The sequence below is a fragment of the Nanorana parkeri genome, unplaced genomic scaffold, assembly GCF_000935625.1.
Source record: "Nanorana parkeri isolate BGI_ZX_2015 unplaced genomic scaffold, ASM93562v1 scaffold2219, whole genome shotgun sequence".
NCBI classification, from domain to species: domain Eukaryota; kingdom Metazoa; phylum Chordata; class Amphibia; order Anura; family Dicroglossidae; genus Nanorana; species Nanorana parkeri.
In genome coordinates this window covers 124,358-138,695 of record NW_017308487.1, presented here as the reverse complement: position 1 = coordinate 138,695, position 14,338 = coordinate 124,358, and the positions used below count along the sequence as shown (strand labels likewise).

General features: G+C 47.4%; 1 protein-coding gene across 1 annotated transcript in view; it reads left to right on the top strand.

Moving 5' to 3' along the window:
- The first annotated feature begins 4,637 nt into the window (after positions 1-4,637).
- CASQ1 (calsequestrin 1) overlaps positions 4,638-14,338 on the top strand; it is a 49,212-nt gene continuing 39,511 nt past the window's right edge. The window contains 2 exon segments of the mRNA XM_018573062.1: positions 4,638-4,721; positions 6,232-6,483. Coding sequence (XP_018428564.1) covers positions 4,638-4,721; positions 6,232-6,483 — 336 coding nt within the window.

Sequence of the window (14,338 nt, the reverse complement as noted above, 5' to 3'; positions counted from 1 at the left end):
GACTTGGGAGGGGCCACAAGTAATTTCTACATTTACATTTTTGGGGTGCCTTAAGATGTGGAACACTTTTACAGGGCGCTGTGACTGTGACAAGGTTGAAAAGCATTCATAAGGACTCAGATGGCAATAGGGGAAACCCATTTTTTGCATTGGGTTTTTGCATGGGGTCCCTTAAAATCCACACCAGACCTCTATCTGGAATAAGTATCTGGGTGGGACTTGGGAGGAACCACAAGTCATTTTTACATTTAAGTTTTTTGAAATGATAGGGTCCCTTATGATGTTACTAACCGAAGAGATACAATCAGTATATAACATTACTAACCAGATACAATCAGTATATATTATTACTAACCAGAGAGATACAATCAGTATATAACATTACTAACTGAAGAGACACAATCAGTTTATAACATTACTAACCATAGAGATACAATCATTATATAACATTACTAACCAGAGAGATACAATCAGTATATAACATTACTAACCATAGAGATACAATCAGTTTATAACATTACTAACCAGAGAGATACAATCATTATATAACATTACTAACTATAGAGATACAATCAGTATATAACATTACTAACCATAGAGATACAATCATTATATAACATTACTACCCAGATACAATCATTATATAACATTACTAACCACAGAGATACAATCAGTATATAACATTACTAACCATAGAGATACAATCATTATATAACATTACTAACCAGATACAATCAGTATATATTAGTACTAACCAGATACAATCAGTATATAACATTACTAACCAGAGAGATACAATCAGTATATAACATTACTAACTGAAGAGATACAATCAGTATATAACATTACTAACCATAGACATACAATCAGTATATAACATTACTAACCATAGAGGTACAATCAGTATATAACATTACTAACTGAAGAGATACAATCAGTATATAACATTACTAACCGAAGAGATACAATCAGTATATAACATTAGTAACCATAGAGATACAATCAGTATATAACATATACTGCGGTGATGTCACTCCTGTATAATATATCTTATATTTGGACAGTAGTGATGTCACCCTTAGAGATAGGTTGGGTGGTCACTAGGGAATGGCTGAGTATGTAGGTTACAATGTTGGGAGGTGGGATAGGAGAGCTGAGGATGGATGGCGGAGCTTCCAGCGGATGTCCAGTGGTAAATTTGGAATAGTATGAGAACATTTTTGGAATAAGCAGAACCCGACACCTCAAACCGATGAGGAAAGTCAGACAGCAGAGAAAGGGATCTGGCTGGCAGCTTGGACCAGTCGCTCGGCTTTCAGAATCCTATTTCTAATGCTAGCCGCAGACAATGCAATAATTCCACTTGCACCCAAAGTTTCTCTGGTCCAATTATATGAAACACATGAGATGGACACATTCTTTGGACCTGTACATCCAGAACCGCTTGCTTCCCTCTCGCTAACCAATAGGAATGCTCTTAATGACACTTCACCTGTTGACACACACAAACCTTCAACACCTCGCAAATGAGGATTGTTGTCTGGCGCCAGGGGACATATACAGTTTATAAGGTAACAGATATAGGAATGGGTTAGACTAGAACTAAGGTTAGGGTTAAACTAGAACTAGGATTAGACTAGAACTAGGGTTAGGGTTAGACTAGAACTAGGGTTAGACTAGAACTAGGGTTAGACTAGAACTAGGGTTAGGGTTAGAACTAGCGGTAGAGTTAGGTTGGTGTTTGCCCGTGCCACAGCACCCACTAAAACTTATTGCGTGAATGAGGTCATGATCAGTTGTAAGAATGGGTTAAACTAGGTTAAGGTTTAGAACTAAGGCTAGGGTTAGAGTTACTTAGGTATTTACACCTACCCTAACACCCATTCCCTGCCACATTTCCAGCCAGGGAACTTAGGCAATGTTCGAGGTCACACTCAGATGTAAGTATGGGTTAGGATTAAGGGTTAGGTTAGCACTAGGGTAGAATTAGGTCAAATGTTTTCCCTACCACAACAACTTGCCCCACTCCTCCTCCACATTCAGCACCAGATAATTTTTGGGGCTCATGTGGTCATGCTTGGATGTAGGAAGGTTTAACTAGGGTTAGAGATAGGACTAAGGTTAAGTTTAGAACTAGGGGTAGAGTTAAGTTGGTATTTACCCCTTTTATAACACCCACACCTACTCCCCTGCCACATCCGTCACCAGGGAACTTATAGGGTGCATGAGGTCACACTAAGATATAGGAATGGGTTGCACCAGGGTTAGACTTAGGAGTAAGGTTAGGGTTAGGACCAGGGGTAGGTTATTACTTCCCCCTACCGCAACATTCTCCCCCACTGTCCCACCACATCAGCTGCCAAGAAAATGTATGCAATACATGAGGTCATGCTGAGATGTAGAAATAGGTTAGACTAGGTTAAGGTTAAGACAAAGGTTAGAGTTGTAGGTAGTGGTATAGTAAGGACTACAGATAGGACTAGGGTTAGAACAAGGGTTGAATTTAAGGGCTAATGATGGGGCTAGGGTTAGGGTTGGAACTAGGTGTGGAGTAAGGGCTAGAGAATACGCTATGGTTAGAACTAGGGTAAGAGTTAAGATTAGAGATAGGGGTAGGGTTAGGGTTGGAACTAGGTGTGGAGTATAGAGAATAGGTTAGAGTTAAAACTAGGGTTAGAGTTAGGACTAGAGATAGGACTAGGGTTAGGTTTGGAACTAGTAGTGGACTGAGGGCTAGACAGTAGGCTAGGGTTAGAACTAGGGTTGGAGTTAGGACTAAAGCGACGACTAGGGTTAGGGTTGGAACTAGATGTGGAATGAGGGCTAGATAATAAACTTGGGTTAGAACTACGATTAGAGTTAGGACTAGAGTTAGGACTAGGGCAGGGCTATGTTTGAAACTAGGTGGGGAGAAAGGGCTAAAGACAAGCCTAGAGTTAGAACTAGGGCTCGAGTTAAGACTAGAGATAGGAGTAGGGTTAGGGTTGGAACAAGGTGTGGAGTGAGGGCTAGAGATAGGGCTAGGGATAGAACGAGGGTTAAAGTTAAGACTAGAAATAGGACTAGGGTTAGGGTTGGAACTAGGTGGGTGAGGGCTAGATAGAAGGGTAGAGTTAGAATTAGGACTAGAGATAAGACTAGTGTTAGCGTTGGAACTAGGTGTTGAGTCAGGGCTAGAAATAGACCTAGGATTAGAACTAGGGTTAGAGTTTTGACTACAGATAGGACTAGGGTTAGGGTTGGAACTAGGTGTGACGTTAGGGCTAGAGATATGGCTTGGGTTAGAACTAAGGTTAGAGTTAGGGCTACAGATAGGACTAGGGTTAGGGTTGAAAATAGGTATGGAGTGAGTGCTAGAAATAAGACTAGGCTTAGAGTTAAAACTAAATATAGGACTAAGATTATGGCTGGAACTTTGTGTGGAGTGAGGGCTAGAGATAAAGTGTGGATTAGAACTAAGGTTAGAGTTAGGACTAGAGATAGGAACAGGGTTATGGTTGGAAGTAGGTGCGGAGTGAGGGCTAGAGATAAGGCTAGGGTTAGAACAAGGGTTAGAGTTAGGAATAGAGATAGGAGTATGGTTAGGGTTGAAAGTAGGTGTGGAGTGAGGGCTAGAGATAAGGATAGGGTTAGAACAAGGGTTAGAGTTAGGACTAGAGATAGAAGTAGGGTTAAGGTTGAAAGTAGGTGTGGAGTGAGGGCTAGAGATAAGGATAGGGTTAGAATTAGGACTAGAGATAAGACTAGGGTTAGGGTTGAAAGTAGGTGTGGAGTGAGGGCTAGAGATAAGGCTAGGGTTAGAACAAGGGTTAGAGTTAGGACTAGAGATAGAAGTAGGGTTAAGTTTGAAAGTAGGTGTGGAGTGAGGGCTAGAGATAAGGATAGGGTTAGAATTAGGACTAGAGATAAGACTATGGTTAGGGTTGAAAGTAGGTGTGGAGTGAGGGCTAGAGATAAGCCTAGGGTTAGAACAAGGGTTAGAGTTAGGACTAGAGATAGAAGTAGGGTTAGGGTTGAAAGTAGGTGTGGAGTGAGGGCTAGAGATAAGGCTAGGGTTAGAGTTAGTACTAGAGATAGGAGTAGGGTTAGGGTTGAAAGTAGGTGTGGAGTGAGGGCTAGAGATAAGGCTAGGGTTAGAGTTAATACTAGAGATAGGAGTAGGGTTAGGGTTGGAAGTAGAATTAGAACTAGAGTTAGGACTAGAGTTAGGACTAGGGTTAACACTCGGGGTAAAGTTAGGGTTAGGGTTGGAACAAACATTGAGAATGAGAGCTAGGGCTAGGGTTAGGACAAGGGTTTGAGTTAGGAGTAGGGATAGGATTGGGATTAGGTTAATGGGTGGATTCATTTTAAGGTTAGGCTTAGGGTCCCAAGTTCCAAAGGCTGAGAACTGCAGGAAAATTAGGCTATAAGTAGATTTTGGGAATCATATTAAACTGCAGAATTTGGTACTTTGTATCTTTTTGTTCATCTAAACCTCATTTAAAGCTAAAACTATTTGGCATTATCTGAGGCCTTATAGTGAGTGAGGGTGTTGCATGGTTGTCAGGAGGTGATGAAGAGACAAGTGCTGCAGAGCTCTATTTTATGAGGAGCCAGCGTGTCTGGTCAGTCAGTTCAACTTTCATGAAGTGGTCATGACTACGGCAAAACCCAGCACCATGCAACACCCAAAACACATGTTAGAGGAACTGTGTGTCATGAATGCAGCGAATGAGAATGTGAGCAAGTTATGCAAGAAAAAAACAAAAATGTGGAAAAGGATGATTTGTTTCTTTATAAATAGGCCCCAAATATTTGAAGATATCTACTAATAAAGACTAATGCCAACATGTCTGACTCTTATTCAGAATGAATGAAGCAAAATCTATTTCATAGGTATGACTGATTCATCATCCCTGAGCTGAGTTCCCGGGTCTGTACACCCGCTGTGCCCATTATGAGGGGCTCCCACCATCCCTGTGCTGAGTACCCGGGTCTGTACACCCGCTGTGCCCATTATGAGGGGCTCCCACCATCCCTGTGCTGAGTACCCGGGTCTGTACACCCGCTGTGCCCATTATGAGGGGACCCCAGCATCTCTGAGCTGAGTACCCAGGTTTGTACACCTGTTGTACCCATTATGAGGAGCTCCCACCATCCCTGTGCTGAGTTCCAAGGTCTGTACACCCGCTGTGCCCATTATGAGAGGCCCCCACCATCCCTGTGCTGAGTTCCTGCGTCTGTATACCCGCTGTGCTCATTATGAGGAGCTCCCACGATCCCTGTGCTGAGTTCTCGGGTCTGTACACCGGCTGTGCCCATTATGAGGAGCTCCCACCATCCCTGTGCTGAGTTGCCGGGTCTGTACACCGGCTGTGCCCATTATGAGGAGCTCCCCCCATCCCTGTGCTGTGTTCCCGGGTCTGTACACCGGCTGTGCTCATTATGAGGGCTTTCCACCATCCCTGTGCTGAGTTCCCGGTCTGTACACCTGCTGTGCCCATTATGAGGGCTTTCCACCATCCCTGAGCTGAGTTCCCGGGTCTGTACACCTGCTGTGCCCATTATGAGGGGCTCCCATCATCCAGGTGCTGAGTTCCCGGGTCTGTACACCCGCTGTGTCAATTATGAGGGGCTCCCATCATCCCTGTGCTGAGTTCCCGGGTCTGTACACCCGCTGTGCCCATTATGAGGAGCTCCCACCATCCCTGTGCTGAGTTCCCGGGTCTGTACACCCGCTGTTCCCATTATGAGGGCTTTCCACCATCCCTGTGCTGAGTTCCCGGGTCTGTACACCTGCTGTCCCCACTCTTGGGTGGAATGATCCTTTAAATAATATAGGAAATCAAGCCAGCCCCATCCAGTAATGAACCTGGAGCAACTCAGATTAATGATCTGACCGCTGGTAGGTTGCTGTAGTTTGCACCTCGGGCTTTTGCCTTATTGAAGGAAGTCTCAGACACCTGTGGACACAGCGAGTGTTTGAGCTGCCTATCTCCATGTGTTTGCAGTGCATAGGATACTTGAGGACTTGAGGAGTATATTAGGAGAAAGATCTCATGGAGACATATATAGACAGGGGACTAGAAGGAGGGAGGGCTGGGGACAAGGGTCCAAGCTGCCAGGATAGGGTGTCCCTCCCAAATCGCTGACCTCCTACTATCCAGCCCCCTCATCTTCTTTTATGGCCTGGGTTTCAAGTTCTCTCTTTGCTTTTCAGTCTCAGCGCGCTGGTGAGGTGACCACCAGTCGTCCCCAGACTCTCGCCTCCGTCTCAGCTCAGTAGCTCTGTGCCTCGCCCTGGCCAACCTGGGCGCCAGGTGCGAGGACGGGCTCGACTTTCCAGAGTACGACGGAGAGGACAGGGTCATCCACATCAGCCTCAAGAACTACAAGGCTGCCCTGAAGAAGTACGAAGTCTTGGCGTTGCTTTACCACGAACCCATTGAGGATGACAAAGCCTCGCAAAGGCAGTTCGAAATGGAAGAGCTCATTCTGGAGGTACAAAGAGGCATGAGAAAACATTATTTCTACCCTGTAGATATATTGTGACAGGACACGGGTTGGGGTACATTTTTAGGGGGTCACGAAAAGGAGGTCCACCTTGCCAAAGTTCTTCTGCATTGCTCCACCGAAAGGCATCGAGGCTTACCATGCTATTTCCCTGGACTGACCCACACTTAAAGGGATTGTCCACCTACAGATAAGTCTAACTAAACGGATTGTGCACGCCCTCCTGTAACTTTTTTACTTGGTCAGAAGCTTCCTTCTGTCATTGATTCACTTCTAGAATAATACAATGTTGCCAGTTTGTTTTGTTTTGCCTCATTTACGACGCAGCTGTCCTTCCTATGTTGGCACCGTTGGAGCAGAAGAGCTGCTTTGTGTCTCCTCCCACCGCAGTGTTTTTTTTTTACTTGGTTGCTTCGGTTCACAGTCAGCTTTGCCATCTGTTGCCATTTTCCTGTCTGCCTGCTTTGTAAGCCCCTCCCACCGTGCCTGTGACATCACTCAGCGCTATTCTTGCCTTGTTCTGGTTGCTCTGTCAGTAAAACTGATGCATGGCTTATGCTACTGTCTCCCCCCCCATCATATGTTTTTGCAGTTTAGGACATTCCATCAGGCTTGGTTGGGATTGGATGATAGTGTACTCCGTGGGCCGTGGGCTGTCACCAATCGCAGCTCAGCTATCTGCAGAATTTGAGATTTGTGCTGAGTCGACACAGCTGATTGGTTAATGTTACCGCTGCTGTATAAAGGGCTACATGAGCACATTTTTTTTTAGTGTGGCCTTAAATTAGTGCAGACATGAACCCAGTGAAGGTTCAAACAGCCAAAACAACCACTCCGACACCACGAAGACTCCTCACTACAAATAGGTTACAGCAAAAATAGATGTGCTGAAATTTTGGTGTTTGGTGGATTCTGGAGTGAAACCACTTGACTCGGCACTTTATCTCTTGGGGAGAATCCAATTTACACAACCATTGTGCCCATTATGAGGGGTTCCCACCATCCCTGAGCTGAGTTCCCGGGTCTGTACACCCGCTGTGCCCATTATGAGGAGCTCCCACCATCCCTGTGCTGAGTTCCCGGGTCTGTACACCCGCTGTGCCCATTATGAGGAGCTCCCACCATCCCTGTGCTGAGTTCCCGGGTCTGTACACCCGCTGTGCCCATTATGAGGAGCTCCCACCATCCCTGTGCTGAGTTCCCGGGTCTGTACACCCGCTGTGCCCATTATGAGGAGCTCCCACCATCCCTGTGCTGAGTTCCCGGGTCTGTACACCCGCTGTGCCCATTATGAGGAGCTCCCACCATCCCTGTGCTGAGTTCCCGGGTCTGTACACCCGCTGTGCCCATTATGAGGAGCTCCCACCATCCCTGTGCTGAGTTCCCGGGTCTGTACACCCGCTGTGCCCATTATGAGGAGCTCCCACCATCCCTGTGCTGAGTTCCCGGGTCTGTACACCCGCTGTGCCCATTATGAGGAGCTCCCACCATCCCTGTGCTGAGTTCCCGGGTCTGTACACCCGCTGTGCCCATTATGAGGAGCTCCCACCATCCCTGTGCTGAGTTCCCGGGTCTGTACACCCGCTGTGCCCATTATGAGGAGCTCCCACCATCCCTGTGCTGAGTTCCCGGGTCTGTACACCCGCTGTGCCCATTATGAGGAGCTCCCACCATCCCTGTGCTGAGTTCCCGGGTCTGTACACCCGCTGTGCCCATTATGAGGAGCTCCCACCATCCCTGTGCTGAGTTCCCGGGTCTGTACACCCGCTGTGCCCATTATGAGGAGCTCCCACCATCCCTGTGCTGAGTTCCCGGGTCTGTACACCCGCTGTGCCCATTATGAGGAGCTCCCACCATCCCTGTGCTGAGTTCCCGGGTCTGTACACCCGCTGTGCCCATTATGAGGAGCTCCCACCATCCCTGTGCTGAGTTCCCGGGTCTGTACACCCGCTGTGCCCATTATGAGGAGCTCCCACCATCCCTGTGCTGAGTTCCCGGGTCTGCACACCTGCTGTGCCCATTATATTATGTAACAGAAGCAGCTGGAACATACAAAGGTGGGTGGCAATAACCTTTTAGTTGGACAGAAGCAGAGATGGAAATGATGGCTGGGAGATCTCGCTGTTGGAGTGTCCAAGACACATAGGAAGCCAGGAGCTGACTCAGCTCATCATAGTCCACCTAAAATGTCCCTTTAGAGAGGACTGTCCCTTTGAAACAAATTTGCTTAATAAAAACATTTCCATGCAAGCAAAACTTACCTTGGAGATGGAGATCAACTTCCTGAAATATCAAATGTCAATTTTTAAGCCATCCCTAAATGGTCAGCGCACACCAAGCTATTTCAGTTTTGAGTGAATGGATTGACCTCAACTCATGGGCTTCAGAGGTGAACTCTCTGCCCTGGCCCTCCGAGCTCCAACCCTATGTGATGACCTTTCCAGTCCTACAGAAGTTCTGTTTGTTCTATATTACCAGTCGTGAGACTTCATAGTAGGATGGGGGAAGGAGGGGAACATTTTGGTGGGAGATCTTGATGTTGCAGTCTCTGAAATAAATAATATATATGGCATCTCAGATCAGGAAGTAGCTGGTGACCCCGGATGATGCATGAACATACATCTGAGTATAGGTGCACTTGAGGTCTAATATCCACCAGTGATGAAAATCTCAGATGGGGTTGAACAAGGCCTTCAATGATTGATCTCTATATTGCTGTTGTGTCTTGGCGAGGGGAATTTATCTACTTGTGTAGCAAAGGAATGGCAAGCTTCCTGTTTCAGATCGGTTCTTCTGAAGGCCCTAGGTGGACTTCCAAATTGACGTTGCTCTAGTTCCCCGAATACATACCCTTACGACCAATTCAATACTTTTTTTAGGGTTGGATTTGGACTTTTCGTTGGATGTTTATAAGTATTGTCTGTCCATTTTGGTGGTTCTGTTGCATTAGGAGTTGACCACTAATGGGACACCAGCCAAACGCAACGTGCTGGGAGGGGTTAAAACTTCAGTTATTCTGGGCCAGCGACCTACTGAGCAGTATCCTAGCAGATAACTGGACAATTGGACAATTAGTCAATTGTGTGTTGCAATATATCTACCTACAATATGTTTGTTTTGATCATCTCTGAATTCGGCCAACTTTTTAGTCTCCCCAGATGTCATCTAAACATTTATAATGGTCCATTAATGGTCCTTTGGTCCTCAAGGCTCAATAATGAACCTTCTTCCTTTGACTTGTTGTCTCCAAGTCATCAAGGCTCAAGGATGAATCTTCTTCCTTTGACTTGTTGTCTCCCAGTCATCAAGGCTCAATGATGAACCTTTTTCCTTTGACTTCTTGTCTCCCAGTCATCAAGGTTCAATGAGGAACCTTCTTCCTTTGACTTGTTGTCTCCAAGTCATCAAGGCTCAATGATGAACCTGCTTTCTTTGAATAGTTGTCTCCAAGTCATCAAGTCTCAATGATGAACCTTCTTCCTTTGACTTGTTGTCTCCAAGTCATCAAGGCTTAATGATGAACCTTTGTGGACAAGACAATATGTCTTGTCCACAAATTGGCTTTCTTCACCCATATTCTGGAGAACATTGACTTTTAATTGTCAATTTTAGGGTTGTCCACAAGTACCATCGTATATAGGATTAACCAGAAGCAGAAGGTTGACTTAGAAATACACCTGATAGGTGGGATGTTGGGTTGCCTGATGGGTTAAGAGGCTAGTCTTTCTAGCCGTGTTATAATGGAGTCCTGATTCATGTATCAGGTTCCTCCCACAACCCAAAAACGTACTGGTAGGTCATTCAGCGTCTTACTAAGCTGGTTCCATTATAAATGTCCTGAGTGGCCATTAATCTACTTCTTTATCTTGGTGATCTTAGCGATGGGAGGACTTTTCAAGGGCTTTCATGGGACTTCAAGGGACTCTAAACATACAAATGTTGTAAATTAATGGTCACCTAGCCAACTTAAAGGAGAACTATGAGGTGAGTGCTTTTCACTCACCTCATAGTTCTAGCCGACCTGTGACAATGAGAATGTCACAGGTCGGCTCAGTAGATCGGGAAGTGAGCGAACATACCTGCATTCGCTCACCTCTCGATCCTGTCACGGTTCTCTGCCGTGACAGGGGAGGGGCTGAATTCCCCGCTCCGATCCGCCAGCGCTGACTAGCGGAACGGACGGGGGAGGGGGCGGGTACAGCTGGCTCTGCCTCTAGATAGGCAGATCCAGCTGTCAGTCACGCAGCTGGGCGGATCCCGGCACAATTGTCGGGTTCCGCTTCAGCTGCGGCGTCTCAGTATACCGCGAGCTACAGCTCGAGGTATACTGAGCCTAGGGTGACGGGAGGACGCTAGTTTGTGTCCTCCCGTTACCCTAAGGAGAACTATGGGGAAAAGCCTTAACCCCATAGTTCTCCTTTAAAGTGACATCGGGGATCTACTTGTACCCAATCAGAATTTGGGATGGAAATAGTAGAAGTTATCTTCTGGATCTTTCACTGGAGGACCGTTCAACCATTTAATATATTAGCACCAAGGCCCTGAAGGACTCTTTGTGAGATCTAAAATCTTGGCCTCCTAGCTTCGTCTATCTACCAAGTCGAGGTCTCGTGTTCCTCACTGGGGTTTTCTTGTATGTAACTCAACTTGTCTTCATGTTTTCAAATGTATAGTTCATGCATCGTGTATGGTATTTGTAGGTGTGTGTGTGGTTGTTGGTGGTGGGGTGGTTGGGGGGGGGGGGGGGGGGTGGGGGGGGGGCGGGCTTAGCTTCCTCCTCTTCTCTGGAGCTTCTCATTGTTACTCCTCGTACTTGCATACTTTCTTGTCATGGTGCCACCTGGTCAAAGTCAGGTTCCTTCAGGAACTTAATGCCCAACTTTTGCTTTTTTAAGTTGACCTCCGTCTTCCCCTTCAGTCTTCTATCTGACCTCCTTTCCTTCCCTTCAGTCTTCTATCTGACCTCCGTCCTTCCCTTCAGTCTTCTATCTGACCTCCCTCCTTCCCTTCAGTCTTCTATCTGACCTCCGTCCTTCCCTTCAGTCTTCTATCTGACCTCCGTCCTCCCCTTCAGTCTTCTATCTGACCTCCTCTCCTCCCTTCAGTCTTCTATCTGACCTCCGGCCTTCCCTTCAGTCTTCTATCTGACCTCCGGCCTTCCCTTCAGTCTTCTATCTGACCTCCGTCCTCCCCTTCAGTCTTCTATCTGACCTCCAGCCTTCCCTTCAGTGTTCTATCTGACCTCCGTCCTTCCCTTTAGTCTTGAACAGTTGTACCGGCTCCTCCCCTCTTCCTCTGATGTCACGGCACACTGTGAGCTTCTCACATGGGTTGCATGGCACCCTTATTGGTGGATCAATAGTTCCTCCATATCACCAGCACATCCTATGGTCACTCACAGCCTTTTAGTCACTGATGAAGGACCCCTCAAATTTGAGTCTTTGACGAGTTTAATGAAGGAACTGAGGAAGGATCTCCCCATTTCCTGTCTAGTTGATGGGTTGCCAGACAAAAGTGAAGGAAAATATGACCACTTCCTGTCTATCTCACTGGTGTCAGAACAGGAAGTGAGGGGAACTCCTCCAATGGGGACACAGACAGTGATTTGTTAGTGGAGTGAGGAAAGGTTAGAACCTCTGTCAGGGGATTATTGCCCAATGCATGGAAACACAACGGGCACTCCAAATCAACTGCTTTAATGATTGATGATATGACCACATCAAAAACAGTCGATGCGTTTCGGAGGCCAACACACCCCCTTCTTCATCTGGGCTTCAGATTGTTATCAGGACTCAGCGAAAACGAATATTGGGACGCAATTTGTTACTGATATCCCAAGAGTAAGCAAGCTAGACCAAATCCAGATAATGATCTCAAGCCCTGATAAAAGGGGGGCCCATGGGCCCCTGAAACGTGTTGGTGCAGTTTGGGTCACATTCTGGGTACCTACCTAAGGGGAGTCTTGCTTCGCATGAGCAACCTTACCTGACCCTCGTGGCCTGAACATGAAAAGTCAACTGATTCCTCCATTAACGCTAAATAGCATGGATGGAGTAATCTCCCCTGACGACTATTGCATTCAGGCAGCCGGCACCCATGGTGCCCACCTCAACAGTGGCTGCATCTGATTGGCCCAACAGGGCCAGTAGGGCCTCCTGATTCAGCTCCCTATATGTATTTTATACTTTTACTTTTATACTTACCTTCTGCAGATGTCTTCAGGCCAGCCATGTCACGTGACCTCTTTCAGTCTTCCCTAGCACTGGGTGGTCCTCAGGGTGATATGGAGAACAGTGCTGCTGTGATGACATCAGTCCCATTCTCTACATCACTGAATGCAGGGTGCTGTGGTGATTCTCCCTTTGGGGGGGGGCGGGTCCATGACTCCCTGTACTCACAAGATGTCCTCGGTGTCTGCTGGGTCTCAGTCTCATGCTGGGTGTTATTCAATCTGGGGGACTGAGGACATCTAGAGGCAGAAAGGGATAACTGCAGGGGACAGCAGAGTCTATTGCAGCAAGAGCTGCTTGTTTTATATCTGCTTGGGGCATTTTTTGTTTGTTTTTTGGGTACTCTTGCAGCTTAATGTAACACGGGCCAAGGCCACCTGTCCAGTCTTCCTTTAAGCATTGTGATTGGCTTGCTCTTGCGCTTCGGGCATAACTATACCATGCTATTGCTATAGGGCCCAGCAACACTGGGGGCTCAACATTGTCTTCCTACATAATAACATATACATGTTGCAATACCCTAAACGTATATCCACTTTGGGAACCTCTATAGAGTAATCTTAAGGCCAAAAGGATTCTGCATCCCTAGAAGGGTTGCCTTGGGGATGGGTAGTAGGGAGCATTGGGTCCCTTGATAGTCCTGCTATGGGGCCCCATCATGCATAGTTATGCCTAGGGTTGCCACCTGTCCAGGATTCACCCAGATAGTCCGGTTTTTGAGTCCTGTGTCCGGGTTTCAGACCAGCTGATACCCGGACACTTTACATTTTTTGACAGGGAGACGGAAGAGGAGATGTGCGGGCCCACTGCTCACAGGAAGGCTGCCGGGGTCCCCAGCAAGCGCGGGACCTTGGCAGCCTTCCTGCGAGCCACAGGCGCCGGCCCGCACATCTCCTCCTATGTCTTCCTGACACCACGCTGCCCGCCTCCAGACCCCTGGCGAGACACTGCACAGCACTCCTGAAGGTCTGCATAGTCCACATAGCCACCTGAGACCCCACACAGCCACTTGAAAGCCCACATAGCCACCTGCGAGCCCACATAACCCACCTGAGACCCCACACAGCCACTTGAAAGCCCACATAGCCACCTAGGAGCCCACATTCCCGCATAGCCCACCTGGGAGCCCGCATAGCCCACCTAGGAGCCCACATAGCCCACCTGAGACTCCACACAGCCACTTGAAAGCCCGCATAGCCCACCTGAGAGCCCGCACAGCCACTTGAAAGCCCACATAGCCCACCTGAGACCCCACACAGCCACTTGAAAGCCCACATAGCCCACGTGAGACCGCACACAGTAACTTGAAAGCCCACATAGCCCACCTGAGAGCCCGCATAGCCTCCTGACAGCCCTCACAGCCCACCTGAGACCCTGGAGACATCAGGGAGCCGCCCCGGAACAACACATATGTCGCTTGATATTTATTTTGTATTGCTGTATAATGTATTGCTGGAACTTGTAGTCCTCTCTATCTGGTCTCCTGACTCCCTCCCCTGGCTGCCCCTCCTCGCTCTCTCCTCTATATTTCCCCAAAAAACAAAATGGCGGCGCTAGTTTCTTCGGGTTTCACTTAAAGAAAAGGTGGCAACTGGCAGGACTGGCAGGATCAA